The sequence below is a fragment of the Thalia democratica genome, chromosome 1 (genome assembly GCF_965202585.1).
Source record: "Thalia democratica chromosome 1, ktThaDemo2.hap1.1, whole genome shotgun sequence".
Lineage (NCBI taxonomy): Eukaryota > Metazoa > Chordata > Thaliacea > Salpida > Salpidae > Thalia > Thalia democratica.
In genome coordinates, this window is record NC_139165.1 from 66,668,175 (window position 1) to 66,685,816 (window position 17,642).

At 25.2% G+C, this 17,642-nt stretch overlaps 1 protein-coding gene across 1 annotated transcript; it reads left to right on the top strand.

The window, feature by feature from the left end:
- Nucleotides 1-9,614: 9,614 nt before the first annotated feature.
- On the top strand, nt 9,615-14,709 carry LOC145830539 (putative methyltransferase-like protein 25). The gene is made up of 4 exons (XM_082938273.1): nt 9,615-9,709; nt 12,594-13,515; nt 13,683-13,824; nt 14,640-14,709. Coding segments are annotated over exons 2-4 (1,023 nt in total). The 5' UTR covers nt 9,615-9,709; nt 12,594-12,635; the 3' UTR covers nt 14,641-14,709.
- The last annotated feature ends 2,933 nt before the right edge of the window (nt 14,710-17,642 follow it).

Below are 17,642 nucleotides of genomic sequence, written 5' to 3' on the forward strand. Positions count from 1 at the left end.
CAAAAACTGTTTGTTCTAGTAGGATAGTTTAAAAAATTTTTAATAGAAACATTTTGCAGTTTTATAAAGGATATTCATTTAATTTTACCAGATGAAGGCATTAAGTAATTTTGTAAAATTCTTGGAAATTTTTTCAATTTTAATCACACTTTAAAGAATTTAAATTAATTTTTTACCATTCAAAGACTTGTTTTTGAATATAAGGAATTCAGTGAATTTAAACTGACAAAATCTGGTATTTTTTAATATTTAGTCAAACTTCCTGACTGTTTAAAAAAAAAAACCTTACTATTCTTGTTATTTATCTTTTTTTTCTGCTTTTCCTGAGTTTTTTGACTTTTCCTGACCTTGTTTCAACTCTGCTTAATTTACAAATCTAGTTTTAAAAACCTTGAGTTGTACACTAAAACTTTCAAGTATAAAGTTTTTTATAGATAAACTACCTAATTATAATAAAAAAAGACTCAATAAATTTGTCACATTAAAAATTTTAGATAGATTTAATCTAAGCAAATAGTAGTTTCAAGTTTGTAAACAAAAATAATAAATTATATTCAAATTACTTTTAAGTGAAATCTATGTCTTAATAAAATAATTTATAATGAATCTTAAAAAATTATAATATTCAAACTTTATTTTTAAGTTTAAAAATTCAAATAATTTGATAAAAGTAGGATATAAGAAAAAAAAATTTGTCTATTGCATCTAATTTTTGGAAAAAAAAATCAAATAATAAATTAATTTAACATCAATTAGTTCCAAAGCTACAATGTTTTTAGCTTATTAACCATTTAAATAAGTGGAAGATACTTTTCTTTAATTTTTCTAACCAAACATTACCTACAACTACAAGGTTAAAAGGTAGTTATGATTAAATTAACAATAAAGTGAATAAAATTAACCTTATGAAAATAAAAAACATAAACTTACATTTAAGGCATTCATATTTATAAAAACAATATGCTTTTAAATATGTTGGTGTAATTGAATATATGAAACTTTTATGTTCTCAACTTGTAAAATACAGCTTTTGCTTTCATAAGAAATTTTAATTCTATTGCCATGCTTTTTATTTTTTTATTCTACTGCGGGGATTTTTCGCTCTCCGATTTAACATCACTGGTCTGTATGTAGAATTATTTTTTTGCAACGTTTATTTTTATTAAATCCAATACAACCAAATGAATAAACTTAATAGAAGGAGTCTATGTTTTCACTCCAGTTACCTGTGCAAATGATAAACTTGTTTGTTTATCCAAATTTCGTGCTTTTATTGCTCTTTTACTTTTTAAGTTTCTAATTTATTAAGACTAATTTGATTTATTCTCTAAAAATTCATTGGACCATGTGGATACCAGACAATAATTTAAAGAGTCCAGTATATGTACTTCAAAAAGAAAATCTTTGTCCATAATTTTTTATTAACATTCTGTTTAGGTACTAAATGCACTGATTAAAGAATAAAACAGAAGTGGCAAAAACAGAAAAAAAAAATTCAGCATAAACGCTAAAATTAATCAAACAAGTGTTTATTATTTTAATTTTTCTTTTTTTAAATTCACATTATATTAAAAATATAACATTTAAGACACATTATTGTACGTGATATGTTAATTATTTTTACTTTTTTTTAAATCTACTTTTACTAGTAATAAACATTCTTTCATATCACTAAAGAAACTTTTACCATATCAAATGTATATTTATTTTTTATCTTATTTAGAAATAAATTGTTTCATTCTTTTTTGAATATTGTAAATGAACATAAATAGTCGTTATATTTTTTCCCAAAAAGTGATAAAATAGGTTCATGTTAACAGTTCTTTAGTTTTTTTTACTCAAAAATAAATGCTTTTTAATTACTTACAGTTTTTTGTAAAGTTCAAAAATAAAACTTTTTATACATATTTACTTTTTTTTTAAATATATATAAAGTTTGTGCTGTATACATTTACATGTGTTTTATAATTATGGTAATCATAATATGTAGTAATAAAAAATAAAATTAATGATAAACAATACAAGTTTCTACCTTTAAAGTAAAAATAAATGCTTTGCATGTAAAACAGTTCGGCCAATATTTATAATGAAAGAACAAAAATTACCATTTAAATTATTTTGCAGGCTGGAATTGTTTAAAATAATGTAAATATTAGTCTTTAAAAAAGTGTACGAAATAAATTTTTACCACTTTTTATAAAAAAAAAGAGATAAAGTTATTATTTAAGTTTTAAATGTTTCTAGCTGTTTGTTACTCACGCTTTTAATAATTAGGAATACATTGTAACTTAACTAAATATAATTTTAAACTTATACAATGGATATAGAATGTCCTGGACAATTACGTTAAACTTTATTCAAATAGTGTTTGACTAATTAACTAAAAGGTTCTCATCTTATCTCACATACAACATGTCTTTGAACAAAATATGTTAAGTGCTTTTTTTTGTCGTTAGATAAAACAGCTTAACAGTTAGATTTCTTTAATCTTTATTACTTTATCGTCAATAGATAATTTTATCTTACCTTACTGATTTAGAAAAATGCTTATTGTTTTTTATCCTTTTAGTAATATTGTTTTGTTTATTTAAAGACAAAAAAATTGCTCAAAGTATTTAGCTTTAGAACTTGGTGCACGAAAAATTTTTTTGGTTATCTAGTATACCACTTGGATACCTTTTAATGTTTCGTTTAGGACCAATTACTTAAAAATAAAATATTTAATATCTAATTAATCGAATGAAAATTTGCTAATTTGATGATAAATGTTTATAAGTTCTATTTTAAAATAAAGTTTAACTAATAAAACAAATTATTAAGTATTAAGCCAACTTAAATCTTTTTATGCATATTAAAATAAAATATGCAAATGTTACTATTTAAAACAATAAGTATATTTCTAACTTTTTTTGTTTTCTATTTTTTAATTATTATTATTTTATTTTCCGATAAAGCTTGTAATTCCGTTTATTAGTATTTTCTGTATTGCCGTTAATTTTTTAAACTAAAACCTAGTTAGGTATGTTTTATTGTTGTTTTTTTTTATAATGCCTGCATAATTTTCTAAATAGATTGTCAATAAATATTAACAATTAATAGAAGGTCCTTGGATTGGACCAAACTTTTTGAGCGTATTTTTTTGTCGTTCAATAAACAATACTATTGGTTTTGCGTTTTTATCATTATTAATAGTTAATTATATCACGTTAGTAATTTATTATAAGTTTTATAATATATATTTATTTTTAAAATATATATTTTTTATCATATGTACATTTTTTTGACAGTTCATTTGAAATTATAAAACATTTTTGCTGATTATATCCTTTTTAGAAAAAAAGGTTTTACTTTACTATTAATGTATTCGGTGATTTTTTCAAGGAAATTACCTAAACATATATCAAACAAATCAAAAAGTAAATTAAAACTAAATATAACATGGTAAGGAAATAAAAAATAGATTTTAGTTACATATATACAAATAGTTTGTAGGTTTTGTAGCTACCTATTATGGATGATCAAAACTACTTAGAGAGTCAATATTTAAAGGATTTATAAAAAAAAAACATAGAAATTTAACAAAAATATAAAATTTTATATTAATTTTTTGATCAGAAATTTAAAAGAACAAGAACTAGATAAAATGGTAATCAAATATAGAATAGTTGAATAAATTTTTTATACTTTGACTAGTGCAGTTTTAAGTTAGGTTAAATCAAAGGTATCATGTTTTGGCCTTGTCTTAAAAGCAAGGTTAAATAAATAAAAACTTTGTTTATATGTTGTTTTTATATTAAGACTAATTTCATTTGAAAAAAGTATTAGAAAGTATATTTCTTAAATTAAATAGTTGAACTAAATTAAATTCAGCTAAAATGATCATTTTTTCTAAGGGGCCCTGCAGCAATAATGAACCACTTAATTTATCAGCAACCAAAAATGTTTAGACTTTTGTTTTTTTTTTTTTTTTTTTTTATGGTAAAAAAACATCAGTCTCAAACTCTACCCCTTGCAACGATAAACGTTTTCTGGGGAAAAGTGAGTGTGTTACATCATATGTAATTTTACCTGCCCCATTAATATTTAACTTTAACTATCCAAAAATAAAATAAACAAAAAACTATCTTTTAAACAAATAAAAAGCCCTTGGTGACACGCCATTTGGAGAACACTCACAAGGCTAAAATCTCAACACTAAAAACCACAAAGTGTGGGAAAATCATGAAGCTCAAATCCCCAAGTAAGTGTTCACCGGCGCTACAACAAAAAAATCACACCAACAATCCAATCATGTGATCACCGCCACCAAAGCGAACTCACAATCAGCTGTTGAGCAAATGCATAAAACTATTATTATAATGAATACCTTAGCATTAAATAACTATCTTAAAGCTTGATAATTAACTAATTTACTGAAATGGTACTCAGAAAAAAAAATCTAAAAATTAAGCTAAATTAGAAAAAATAAAAAAATAAAAATAAATAAATAAAAATTAAACAAAAACTATTAAGAAAAATCTAGTTTCTGAAACTTGTATTGGTGGAATTAATTTTAGTCTAATAAAAGTAAAAAAAAAAAAAAAAAAAAAATTATTTATGCAATAATAATTAATATATACAGCTAACAAATAAATATAACAAAAATATAATAAAAACTGGATAGTAGCAAAAAAAAAAAAAACAATCACGCACAACCATACAATACCCATCAACAGACCAAAACCAGCCAATCATGATCAGAGTAGACACAATCAAAATTGACCATACATATAATAAGAGAAACAGATAAAAATAACAAACAAAAGCAATTAATCAAAATCTGCATGCAACACAAAATATTCAACCACAGCACTCTAAACCTACTCAGTATACTGGCTCAACAAGAATTTTTTGTAACTATATTTAAACTGATCTTTTTTTAGGTTTTTAAAAATTTCTGGAACACTAGACCACAACTTAGGGCCCAAATACTTGAAGGAGTTTAGGCCAAGTTGTGTTCTAGGTCTTTTAATAACAAAATTATTATTTTTTGAATGTCTTGTATAGTGTGTATGAACCATACTTACTGGAGTAAAACAACTGTGGTCAACCTCAAATCCTCTCAAAGTATTCAGCATCAACTTACAAACTTGCAAATTAAACACCTCATTAAATTTCAGTATACCAGTTTTTAAAAACAATGAATTTGTAGGAGTCAGTGCAGGTACGCGACAAACATATCTTACAATTCTTTTTTGCATACAAACAATTGGTTTCAAATGACAACTAGCAGCACCACCCCAAACAGATATACAATACAGGATATGAGGATAAAACAAACTATAATACACCATTTTCAAAGTACTCGTATCCAAATAATATCTCAATTTTGACATCATAAAACAACTTCTTGAAAGCTTAGACTTAAGGTACTTTAAATGTGCCTTCCAATTTAAATTATTGTCTAATACCACACCTAAGTATTTAATATTTTCACTCTGCTCAATCACAAAACCATTTACCTTAACACTGAATTCATTCTTTTTTGCAGTTCTATTAAACAGCAAAAACTTAGTCGTTGAATAATTAATAAACAATCTATTTTTACACAGCCATTCATCAATTTTCTTCAACTCCATATTTATAACAACATTAACATGGTCAATATCACAATGTTGATAACTCAGACAAGCATCGTCTGCAAACAATCTTAATTTAATATTTGTAGCTGAAAATATGTCATTTATATATACAAGAAACAACAATGGACCAAAACAAGAACCCTGAGGTATCCCAACATTCAAAATTTCACGCTCAGAAACAACATTATTTACAACAGTAGACTGACTTCTATCTTTTAAATAACTTTCAATAAAATTTAACATTGAGCATTTTATATTATAACATTTAAGTTTTGATATCAGAATTTTATGGTTAACAGTGTTAAAAGCTTTAGCAAGATCCAAAAAAACAGAACAATTTACCTTTTTTTTTTCACCAGCCTTTTTTTTTAAGTTTAAAGTTGTTTCTTCTTTTAAAAGAAAAAAAGTTTATATTATTTCTCTTTTATTGATTTTTTTAAGCAGTATTATTTATTTTAATAAGTAAGATATCCCATACTGAAGTTTGTTAAGGGCATAGGAGGGTAAACACCCTTTTTTAGTTTTTTATCTTATTTTATATAGTTTTTACTAAGCTACAAGATGCTTTTTACAGATTTAAAAAACTTAAAATAGTTTTAGAGATATAGCCGGTCAAAGTCGGAGGCAACAATAGGATCTTTATGGGAGGCGCCAACTAAAACAGCAAAAATAGACTATTTCACTAAAAATCTATCTTCTCCTACGTTTTTTGAGATAACTACCTTAAATTTTCAGGAAATGTTCCTTGCAGTATTTAGAAAGTTCTGTCGGAAAGAATTTTGTAAAATTAAGAAATAAAAAATTTATATAAAAAGTAAACAAAAAAAAATTTTTTTTTAGTTTTTTTGTTATAAAATTTTTATTTTTTAATTTTTTTTTAAATCTGTTCCGACAGAATTTTCTAAATATATCAAGGAACACTTCCTGAAAATTTGAGGTAGTTATCTCAAAAAACGTAGGAGGAGATAGATTTTTAGTGATTTCTAGTTATTTACCTTTTTAGTTTGCGCCTCCTATAAAGATCCTATTGTTGCCTTCGACTTGGACCGGCTTTATCTCAAAAATTATTTTGAATTTTTAAAATCTGTATAAAGCATTTTGTAGGTTAGTAAAAAATATATATAATAAGATCAAAAACCAAAAAAGGGTGTTTACCCCCCCCCCCCCCCCCTATGCCCTTAATATGAGAAAAAGGAGAAATCAGTTTGACCTGTAATTTGATTTTTCTAATTTTTCTATAACAGTTCAACTGTATGATCACTAACACAATCAGCTATAATAACTTTATTTCAAACTAAAATAATAAAGTCACAAAATGCTAAGTGTTTATTTAGAAGTCTGTTACTAAAAACAGTGCACCAAACCTTCACTTCTAAAAATGGGTTACACTTGGGCTAATCATGATAACTCAGACTAGTTTTAATTACTTAAATTTTTGTTTATTTCCTAAAAATTTGTTTTTATTTTGGTATTTTTAGGTGTTTAAATTTGAGAGCTTAGTTTTAATAACATATTAATCTTTTAACTAATTTTAGTTTTTTAACTTTCACATAAACTCAGGCTAGCTTTTGGTCACTCAGGCTGACATTTTTGCATCAAAAGTGGTTACCCTATATAAATAATAACTTAAATTTAACAAATGATAAAATTCTATAAGTTGTTCTAAAATTTTTCTATTTTTAGCTACAGGCCTCAAGTTATTAAAAACATAATTAAAATACTTTAAGATTTCTATTTTGAGATACTTTTTTATATGTATAAATTTTAAATAAAACAAGTGAAAAAAAGTAGTTTTGTTATCAACCTCCTTCTGTATAATAATTTGAAAATTAATAAGTGACTTATTTCAAAAAATAAGAAAATATCAATTAAAAAAATTAAGAATAAGATAGGTTATTATTTAAATACTATTTTTTCTTTCTTTTGTTTGTGCTTTTCTTAAGGAATCTTAGATCTTACTAATTTTGATTTATTTTGTTTCAAAAATTAATTTGGTTTTGGTTAAGGGCATAGAGGGGTTAAACAATTTTTTTTTGAAATTTGATCTTATTTTATGCACTTTTTACTAAGCTACAGGATGCTTTTTATAGATTTTAAAAATTCAGAATAATTTTCGAGATACAGCCAGTCAAAGGCGGAGGCAACAATAGGTTCCTTATAGGAAGCACAAACTAAAACAGAAATAATAGACTATTTCACTAAAAATCTATCTTCTCCTACATTTTTTGAGATAATTAGCTCAAACTTTCAGGAAGTGTTCCTTTACATATTTAGAAAGTTCTTTAGGAAAGAATTTTTTTAAAATTTGTCTTACAGAATTTTCTAAATATTACAAGGAAAATTTCCTGAAAGTTTGAGGTAGTTATCTCAAAAAACGTAGGAGGAGATAAATTTTTAGTGATTTCTAGTTATTTGACGTTTTAGTTAGGGCCTCCCATAAAGATTCTATTGTTATTTACGGTTTTGATCGGCTATATCTCAAAAATTGTTTTGAATTTTAAAAATCTGCAAAAAGTATCTTCTAGCTTAGTAAAAACAATATAAATTAAGATCAAATTGTGAAAAAAAAGTGTTTTACCCCCCCCCCCCCCCCCCCTATGCCCATAAGCCTTTAAGACCATAAGGGGTCCACCTTGTTTATAAGTAGTTGATTTTATTTTGTTAAGTTTTATCAGACACTTTAATAGGTTGAAAATTTTAAGAAACTTTTGAGATATAATCAATCAATTTCAGTAAGTTCAAAGGGTTTCTTGTATTAGGCTAAAACAAAAAAGACAAAAAATATTACTTTAAATTTTTTTTTATCATCTACACAACTTTAAGTCAATCTTTTTCAAATTTCACAGTAAGTCCATTACTGCTACTTAAATCAGGGTTTCCCAAACTCATCGGTACAATTGCTCAATTAGTAAAAATATAAATATTTACTAACCCTCCCTCTTTAAAAAATACCACCTCTTTACTAGTTAATTTCTTGTTTAAAATTTTATCCTCTTACTAGATATTGCCCACTTTGTAAAACTCTGATATAAATCTTACTACCAAATTAATTTTCTAATTAAAAAAAAAACAATTTTCATCTTCTTTATGTTTTTTTTATATATCAAAATTTATAAATTTTAAAGTTTAACATAAGTATTGTTTAAATTATTATTTAATTGAGATTTAAACAGGGTTGCAACACACTTATAGGATAACTCAGGACACTTTGAATTTTTTTAAGAAACTCTGACTCTTACCAGTTTTGTTTTTTATAATAAATTTCAGAATAGCCTCAAGTTTTTCTGAAAATCTCAGGCTAGTTTTTTTTTTATAGATCTTTGATCAGAAAAATGTTTCAGTTTCTATATTTTGACATTTATAACAAATTTAGTTCAAAAAAATGGTATTTCTCGACTAAAAATTATATTTTTAGTTTATTTTTAAGTTTATTTTAGATTTTTCTAAACTTAGGATGACTTAAAACAATTAAATGTCTATCAGTTCAGTTTTCATTCACTCAAGATAGTTTTTTGACTCAAAAAATAGCCATCTTGTCTCTTACATTAAAACTAAAATAAAATGATTTCTATAAAAATTAAAAGTTTAGACACTGATAGTTAAAAAAAATAACCTCCATATGTATTGGTTAAGTTATTAAAAAAAATTAAAGTATCTTAAAAGCTTTTTTTTTAATTTCATAAAGACTGACTTGTAGTTCATAGTTTAGGCTTTCATCAGGGTTGCCACACACTCGGAATACTCAAGACAGATTGGAATTTTGAGACAACTTTTTAAAAATCTTAGGATGACTCGGTATAACATAGGCTAGTTTGATTTTTTTTAAACTCAGGATGACTCAGACTAGTTTGGTTTTTTATAAAAAGATTTAGAATAGTTTTAAGATTTCTTAAAATCTCAAGCCAGTATTTTATTAATGAGTAAGATGTAGCTAATTTAATTTAAACATTTTGTTATTTTAGAACCAATTTTGTTTAAAAGCTAGATTTTTATTGATTAAAAATGATTTTATTTGTTTTTTTTAGATTTGAAAAAACAAGGGTTACTCAGGACAGTTTTTTGACGCAAAGAATGGTAATCCTGTCATTGTTAGTTAAACTTTTCATAATCTATAAAAACTGACCTTTAGATCATACTTCAAGGTTTCATTCATAATAATAATAATATATTTAATTATAATAAGTCTAGATGGTAAAAAAACAAATGTAATTTTTTACTTGTTGTGTTTTTACTTATGATGTAGCTAAAATAATATTAGCTATCAGTACAAATATTTATTTTTTGATACATTTATATATATCTTGGTCCTGATAAAGGATCAAGAGTAACTATTAATGTATTTAAATAATCCATTTTGTCTTAATTGTTTATAAAAATCCATTTTTGTTAATTAGTTGTCGTTTTAATTAGTTGTGTTTTTTACAAATGATATAATTTCACTCAATTTATTTTGTGTTAGTTTAACTAGGGAGTGTTTAGCATTTTGATAAGGGAATTTGGACATTCCGAAAGCGCTTAAGTTTTTAATAAAGTTTATAATGAAAAAATTTGTTTGTCTTGTAGTTAAATGGTACTTAATTACATTAAAAGGTCTAAATATATCTGATTTATATATTTATTTATTTAATTATATAACAAATAACATTTTTATACAGCCATTTCGTAAATGAGATACAACTATCTCATACATTCCTCAGTAAAGCTAAAGTTAAATTATAATAGTTTAATAGTAAAACTCCATTTTACAAGGTATTGGAGTTGATATTAACTATTATTTAATTTATTGTTAATTAATAAAAAAATATTAACCTAAAGCATATTCATAGTAGAAAAATATCATAAGAAATCTGAGTTGATGTAGCTATGATTTACTCTTTTGTTAAAATAGTATAATATTGTTTCTTGGGGCACCCTTTTTTTTTTGATTTCTGTAGGAATTGCTCCAAGTGCACTTTTTAAAAGTAATCAATTACTACTACTACTACTACTACGAATTTTGGGATTACTTTGATTTTGACATATCCTTCACCAAATGCTTTGGTCCAACGTAAATGGAATATGCAGAAACACAGTCTTGGATCTTTTCTATTTTGGAGTGCAACAAATGCCAAAGATTTTAAAAGCAAAAAGAACCAAAGCATTTGGTGAAAGATATGTTTGATACTATGAATATGCTTTAGTTTAATATTTTTTTATTAATTAACAATAAATTGAATATTAGTTAATATCAACTCAAAACCTAGTAAAATGATTTATGTGTATAATATAGCTCTTAGCAAGGTATGAACTTTTATATGTTATATAGATAAAAGCTCTTAGCAAGGTATGAGCTTTTATATGTTATATAGATAAAAGTTTATACCTTGCTAAGTGCTCAGTCTAGTAAATAGTATTTATATAAGTAAATTTAATATTAATAAACTTCTAAGAGTTTAAAACTAAAAATGATTTGATATAAAGCTTTTAAATTAGAGAATTAAAACATTTAAACAAACTAACAAAATAAGTTTTGATTATTTTAAATGTATAATACATTATAAACTTAAGCTTGAAATGGAAAACAACAACATACTTATTAAAGCTAAAAAAAACTTAATACAGATAAATAATTTTTGTGTAGTTAAATAAAAAATATTTATATTTAATTAATAAAACTACAATAATTTTAATAAATTTACATACATTTTCTATGATATAGAGGTCTAGATCTTTTACTCTTAGACAGGTGCTCTCAATAATCATAATTTCTAATAATGGGAAATTATTTAAACTGTAGTTTACATTTATATCAACATGCAATTGAAATGACATTACATCAGTAATATCTTTCTTGCTATCTGACTTCACACATGTTACATTCAAAAAAAAAAAAAACTAAAAGTCAAAACAGCAGAAGAATTTGCTTTTTATTATAAAAAAAGTACAATTTTACAGACAAAATTTGCATATATTGTGAAATAATTACATCATAACACATCAAAAGCAGTTAAAATGTCTTTAATTTGTGCTTATAATTATAAGCTTTCATTTAAGATATAAGTTATAAGTCTAGGACTTGTACAAGTGATTTTATTACTGTTTAAGTCAAAAAATCGAAAAAAAAAATTGATTTTTGGGCAGCAGTTTTTTTTTAGATTTTTTTTTAGATTCTTAATGAATCAAAAATCACATCCAAATCATATCTCCTCATAGGTCAAGCAAACATCACTTAAGTACTCCCTACCCCTAGGTAATGAATGCGATATATTTTGTTTTTTGCTTTTTTTGTTTAGTGGTATGGTCTTGTCTGATTTATCCATTTCGTTTTTTTGCAAAGTCTGCTGCCAAATTTAGTGTCTAAGTTTGATTTTGTTCTGACAAGTATTTTCAATTTATTTTATAATCAATTTTGTTATCTTTTAAATTCTTAATGTAGATTGCCAGTTCCGTTGTATGTCTTTTCTTAATGTTGTTAATGAAGATTTGTGATTCTTTATCTTTATTTAAAACTATTTCCCGTAGATTTCATGTTAACCTTGACTTGTGTTTTGTTTTATTATCTATTTAATAAACTGACTTAGATCTTAGTGAACTAGATGTTTCAGAAAAAAAAACAGTAGTGTTGAATTAATGTATATCTTTATTATGCAGTGTTTTAACTTAAGAAGAATTGGCATAAAGCACGTTTTTTTAATATCATTTTAAATATCTTAAATTTTGCTAAAAGTAGCTTTTCTACTTAACAACAATTTAGTTTAAGAGACATAAGGGTAATCAATAATGGAGATCTCACACAGTTAGCCTAACTGGAAAAAGGGAAAATAATTTATTAAAAATTCAATGTTTGTAAATATTAAACACCACATTCTTTTAAAAATTATTTAAATCAACTATTTGTTATAAAAGTTATTATATTTAGTTTAATAAGCGTTTATTTGATTTGATTTATAAATATTATTTTGTAAATAAAATTAAACTACTTTTTTTATTTAGAGTCTTTTTTTGTGACAAAGATATCCAAAACCTAGAAAAAATATGAAAGTCAGTATAAAGCAACTTCATACCAAGTTGGATGCCATTTCGAGTTTTATAAATACTTACCGAACTTTTGGAGAAGTTCACATGGTAGAGTTTTTTACTAAGGACCATTGGAATACCCTTGTTGGTTGTGAAGCTCAAGAATTTCTTTTGCAAAAATCCTTCTCAGAATTACGACAAATATCTTTTGAACTCTGCTCGAAAAATGACTGTTTTAGCTACAAAGATAATTTAGATAAACTAAACAATTTTGAAGAATTTCTACTCCATTGTTCAACAATGACCTTGGATACTTTAAACGTTTTGACATCACCTGATTATTTCAATCATGATTGTTTAAACGAAGAGTCTCAAAAAAGCCTTAAAGAAGACTTGAAAGAGCTGATTACAACCAAGGAGTACATGAACAACAAAAAGTCGCACGAGATAATGAAAATGGCGCCGCTTGTCAGCAACATCTGCTCTTTGTCCGGCTGCCGCTTTGTAATAGACGTTGGTTCGGGAAAAGGCTACCTAGGCACATACATTTCCATTTGCCACAATTTAAAAGTAGTCGGAATCGACATTGATCCTGGTAACTCGGCGGGCGCGCTTTTCAGGGCAGAAAAGTTCAAATCGTATTGGGCGAAGCACTTGAAGAACAAAGTTTCCAGAGACTCACTCGACACTATGAAGATCGAGTTTCAGCCAGTGACGGCCAGAATAGAGGCGAGCACTGATATTAACGAGTTTTCTGAAAGCAAAGAGAAATATGTAATAGTCGGGTTGCATACGTGCGGAGATCTGTGCACATCCGTCATGTCTCTCTTTATAAATGAACCTAAAATTCTCGGTCTTTGCGTTGTAGGATGCTGCTATCATCTGCTTACTGAAGATTGTAAGTTTAGTTTTATTAGTAAATGTTTGAATTATAAATGTTGTACTAATTAGCGTATATGTAACCTTCAAAGCTTTTAACTTGGATTCAGTAGTGAATGTTTATCATTCTTAATATATGTTTTACTGCTTATGTTTTGTTATTAATTCGTTTATAACACTTTTTAGCTGAACCAGAAAATAGTTTTCCAAAATCTGACTATCTACTTGAGAAGCAATTTCATCTAGGGAGAAATAACCGCATGGTGGCCTTACAAAGTCGTGATAGAAGATCCAAAGAAGTTTTAAATGAACCTACCAAGTCAGAATGGTATGTTTTGTTTTTACGGTACGCTATGTAAATTATTTGTAAATGTTTGTCTTGATTTAAACTATTTTCAGTGACTATATTTTATATATATATATATATAAATAAAAAGGTTTATTTAAAGATGCAAAAAAATTTATTAATAAAGCCCTCAAGGTGGGCTCAGTGTGAAAAATTTAATTTATTAAGTTAAATAACTTAATTCTATATATATATATATATATATATATATATATATGTGAATTATTACCGAAAGGATTACCGAAAGGTTTTTTCGTACTCCTGTCCTAAGACCAATTTTTTTGAGCCCCTTTTTAATGTTTAATAAACAATATTTATATATACACCTAGTTTGTATAAGTTAATGTAAAAAGTGAAATAATTAAATAGTTACTCCTGTCCTAAGACCAATTTTTTTTAGCCCCTTTTTAATGTTTAGTAAACAATATTTATATATACACCTAGTTTGTATAAGTTAATGTAAAAAGTGAAATAATTAAATAGTTTAGAAGTTTAAAATAAATATATGTCATAAGTTTGCTCATAAAGCTCTTTATTAAAATTTTTTTATCATTTAGTCTGTAATTTTTTTAATAGATTTTATTTATACATTTGTAAAATAATATAATGTGATAAATATGATTCTTGTATTTAAACGATTTACTAATTTTCAATTTGATCTTTAAGATTATTTTTTCAAACAGAAATTTGATTTCTTTATAAATGATTTTATTCTGTTTATTTTTAACATTGTTTTATAGCTACAGTTATTTAATTAGCATTTAAATATTTATTTATTTTAGGTCCCTTTTCTACAGAGCACTTTTTTCTGTCATCTTAAAAGAAGTTTTTAACCTGGATCCTAATGACAAGTCTTACCAAGTTGGCAAAATATTTTCAAAAAGTAAAGACTTTGTAGATTATACAAGAAGAGGTCTAAAAAAGTTGAAGCTAAGTAGTAATTTAATATCAGATGAAACTGTAAAAAGCTACTACAATTTGTATTTTCCGAAAATCAAAAGTTTAATAGCTTTTAATGTTATAAGGCAGTTATACTCTCCAGCTGTTGAAAACTTAATCATAATAGACAGGTTTTTATATTTGAAAGAATGTCAAAGTAAAGGTAAATTAGGAGACTCTTTTTTGACACGATTATTCGATCCTGTAGAATCTCCTAGGTGTTGTGCCTTAATTGCTTTTAAAAAACAAATTTTGTGAGCTTTAAAGAATTTAAAATTTTTAGTAAATTGTAGTAAATATTTTAGGATAAATTTTCTATTAGTTTTCTGTTTAAATTAATCTTTCTTTTTAAATAAACATTGTTTAAGGCTAGGAGAATTAGACAATAAAATACTAGTTACTTTTTTGTAGTATTTGATACTTCGTTAAACATTGTAGAAAGTTTTTATTTCAAAAAGTTAAAAAAAGACAAATAAAATTATGTGAATTAAAAAAAAATTGAATAAAATAAGTATCGTTTATAATGTTTTTGTGTTTGTTAACAAATTTAAACAAGATCAATTTTTTCTCTAAATACATTTGTCGTTCTCGAGCTTAAATCTTTGTGAGATATTTTTTTCGCTAAAATCATCAATAATATTAATCGTTTACAAAAACAAAATACTTGTTTTACTACTACGGTTAAACATTAAAAAGTTTATACTATTTATAAAAAAAAAGTAAGATTGTTAAATAATGTTTTTATAATTTTCAATAATAAGTAGATAAGTAAAGCGGAAACGGTTCAAAATTCCACAAAGATACTTTTGCACGAAGACAAATTTGCACGAGGAGACAAACTGACGACGACAATTTTGCATGAGTTACAATTTTGCACGGAAGGTAATTTTTGCACAAGAGTAAAAAAAAAACAGAAAAAAAAAGTTACTACCGAGGTTAAGGGTTTGGGATAACAGTGATAGTAAAAATAACAATAAAAAAGTAACTAATAAAAGTTATTATTTTAAATAAAATTGATTAAAAAAAAATCTATTGACTTAGGGTAAGGCTTAGGGGTAACAGTTAAAAAAAAATTAAATTAATAAAAAAATTTAAAGTAAAAAAGGTTCAACCCGTGCAAAAATGTCTCCGTTGAAAATTGTCCTCTCGTGCAAAAGTGACCCTTCAAGCTAAAATATCTTCGTGCAATTTTGTCTCCTCGTGCAAAAGTATCTTCGTGTAATTTTGTGCCCTCGTGCAATTTTGTTCCCTCGTGCAAATTTGATAGCTACCCAAGTAAAGCATCTTACAAAGCTTAACTTTTCAAAAATACAGCAACCTACAAAAAACTCTAATAAATCTGGCATGCCACTTATAAAAGCTTACCAGCTCCTGATTTAAACTAATATATTTAAAAAAAAAATTATTGAACCACAAAAAGTTTGGTGCATTGACTTAGTGTGCGAAAAACATTTCGGTTAGCGAGTTTTACACCACGGATAAGTTTAACGTCATATCCAGGAAAGGTAAATAATTAAACAAAGAAATTTCTACAATGAAGAAAAGAATAAAATTGAGCTTCTAATAATTAAAATTAGTTTTTCTACTTATAATTCTTAGTATACAAAGCAGTTTAAACAAAAGCATTGAAACTTACTAGATAACTTTAAATAGAAATAAAATAAATAAATACAAATTTATTTCTAAACAACGTGCAAACTGTAGTAAGCCCTTTCTGTTGTAAAACGTTGAAAAATTTATTAAAGTTTCACTTAAAAAGCTTTTTTAGGTTTAAATGCAAAGAAGTTTCAGTTTAACTTAAAGCTTTTCGTGCTTTAACTACTTTTATTATTCTTTTATACAACTTTTGATTAAGCTATAGCTAGATGTTTACTTTTCATTTACTCCAAGACTGCAACTATGTTGATTAAATTTTAAAACTATCATTCTTGATACAATTTAGCCTTCAATGCCATATAGCTGGAAAACATTAAGTACTTGAGACACTAAGTAATTGGCATTAGTACCGTCTTTAAAAAGTTTAAGTAACATTAATTATTATTTTTTAACTTCCCTTTTTTATCTTTGTATTAACAACCTTGTTTGTTTATCTTATAGAAATATTATTCTCAGTTATTTAACGTAAATACGCCAGTAACCGTTTAAATTTCAAACAAAACTTTGTTAAAATGTGTTGAGTGATCGCGTAGATGTCCAAATGAAATTTAAAGCTTTAATTGCTTAGATTTAATTCGGCTTCTTAATACATCTACAAAAAAAGACGTTTCACAAGCTATAAAACAAGTAGAAAATAATAATGTCTTAAGACTATACTAATTAAAGTTTTTTTTTTAATGTTCGTTGTTAATAAAAAACAGTTAACCAAAAAGCATTGTTAATTTATTTTCTTTTAAAAGTTTTTCTCTTCCCAAAGGAATCGTTTAGTGAAAAATTAATTAAACTTGCAGACACATGTACATTTTAGCAAATCTTTAAAAAATTCAACAATAGCATATTTAATACTTACTTTTTAAACTGATAAAATTATCATAATTTTGCATTTATTGTTATGATTAAAACATGATCATATCAATTTTATTAAAAAGTTTTTTGTTTAGATATAATTCAAGTCTTGTATTAGTTAATTTTACATTTACAGAGAAAAACTTAAATAAAATTCAATATAGACTTTATTTAGTCTACTTAAATTAATTATCAGTAAGCATTTAGTTTTATTTTATGCCAAACTTAGTTGTGAATTTTGTCAATTTAGTTTTATCTAATTTTTAAAAGTCAACCGTTCAAAACCGTCACTCGTGAAAAAGTGATCACTGGCGTAAAAAATTGACGTCACGCAAAAATAACGATTTATGCAAAAGTGA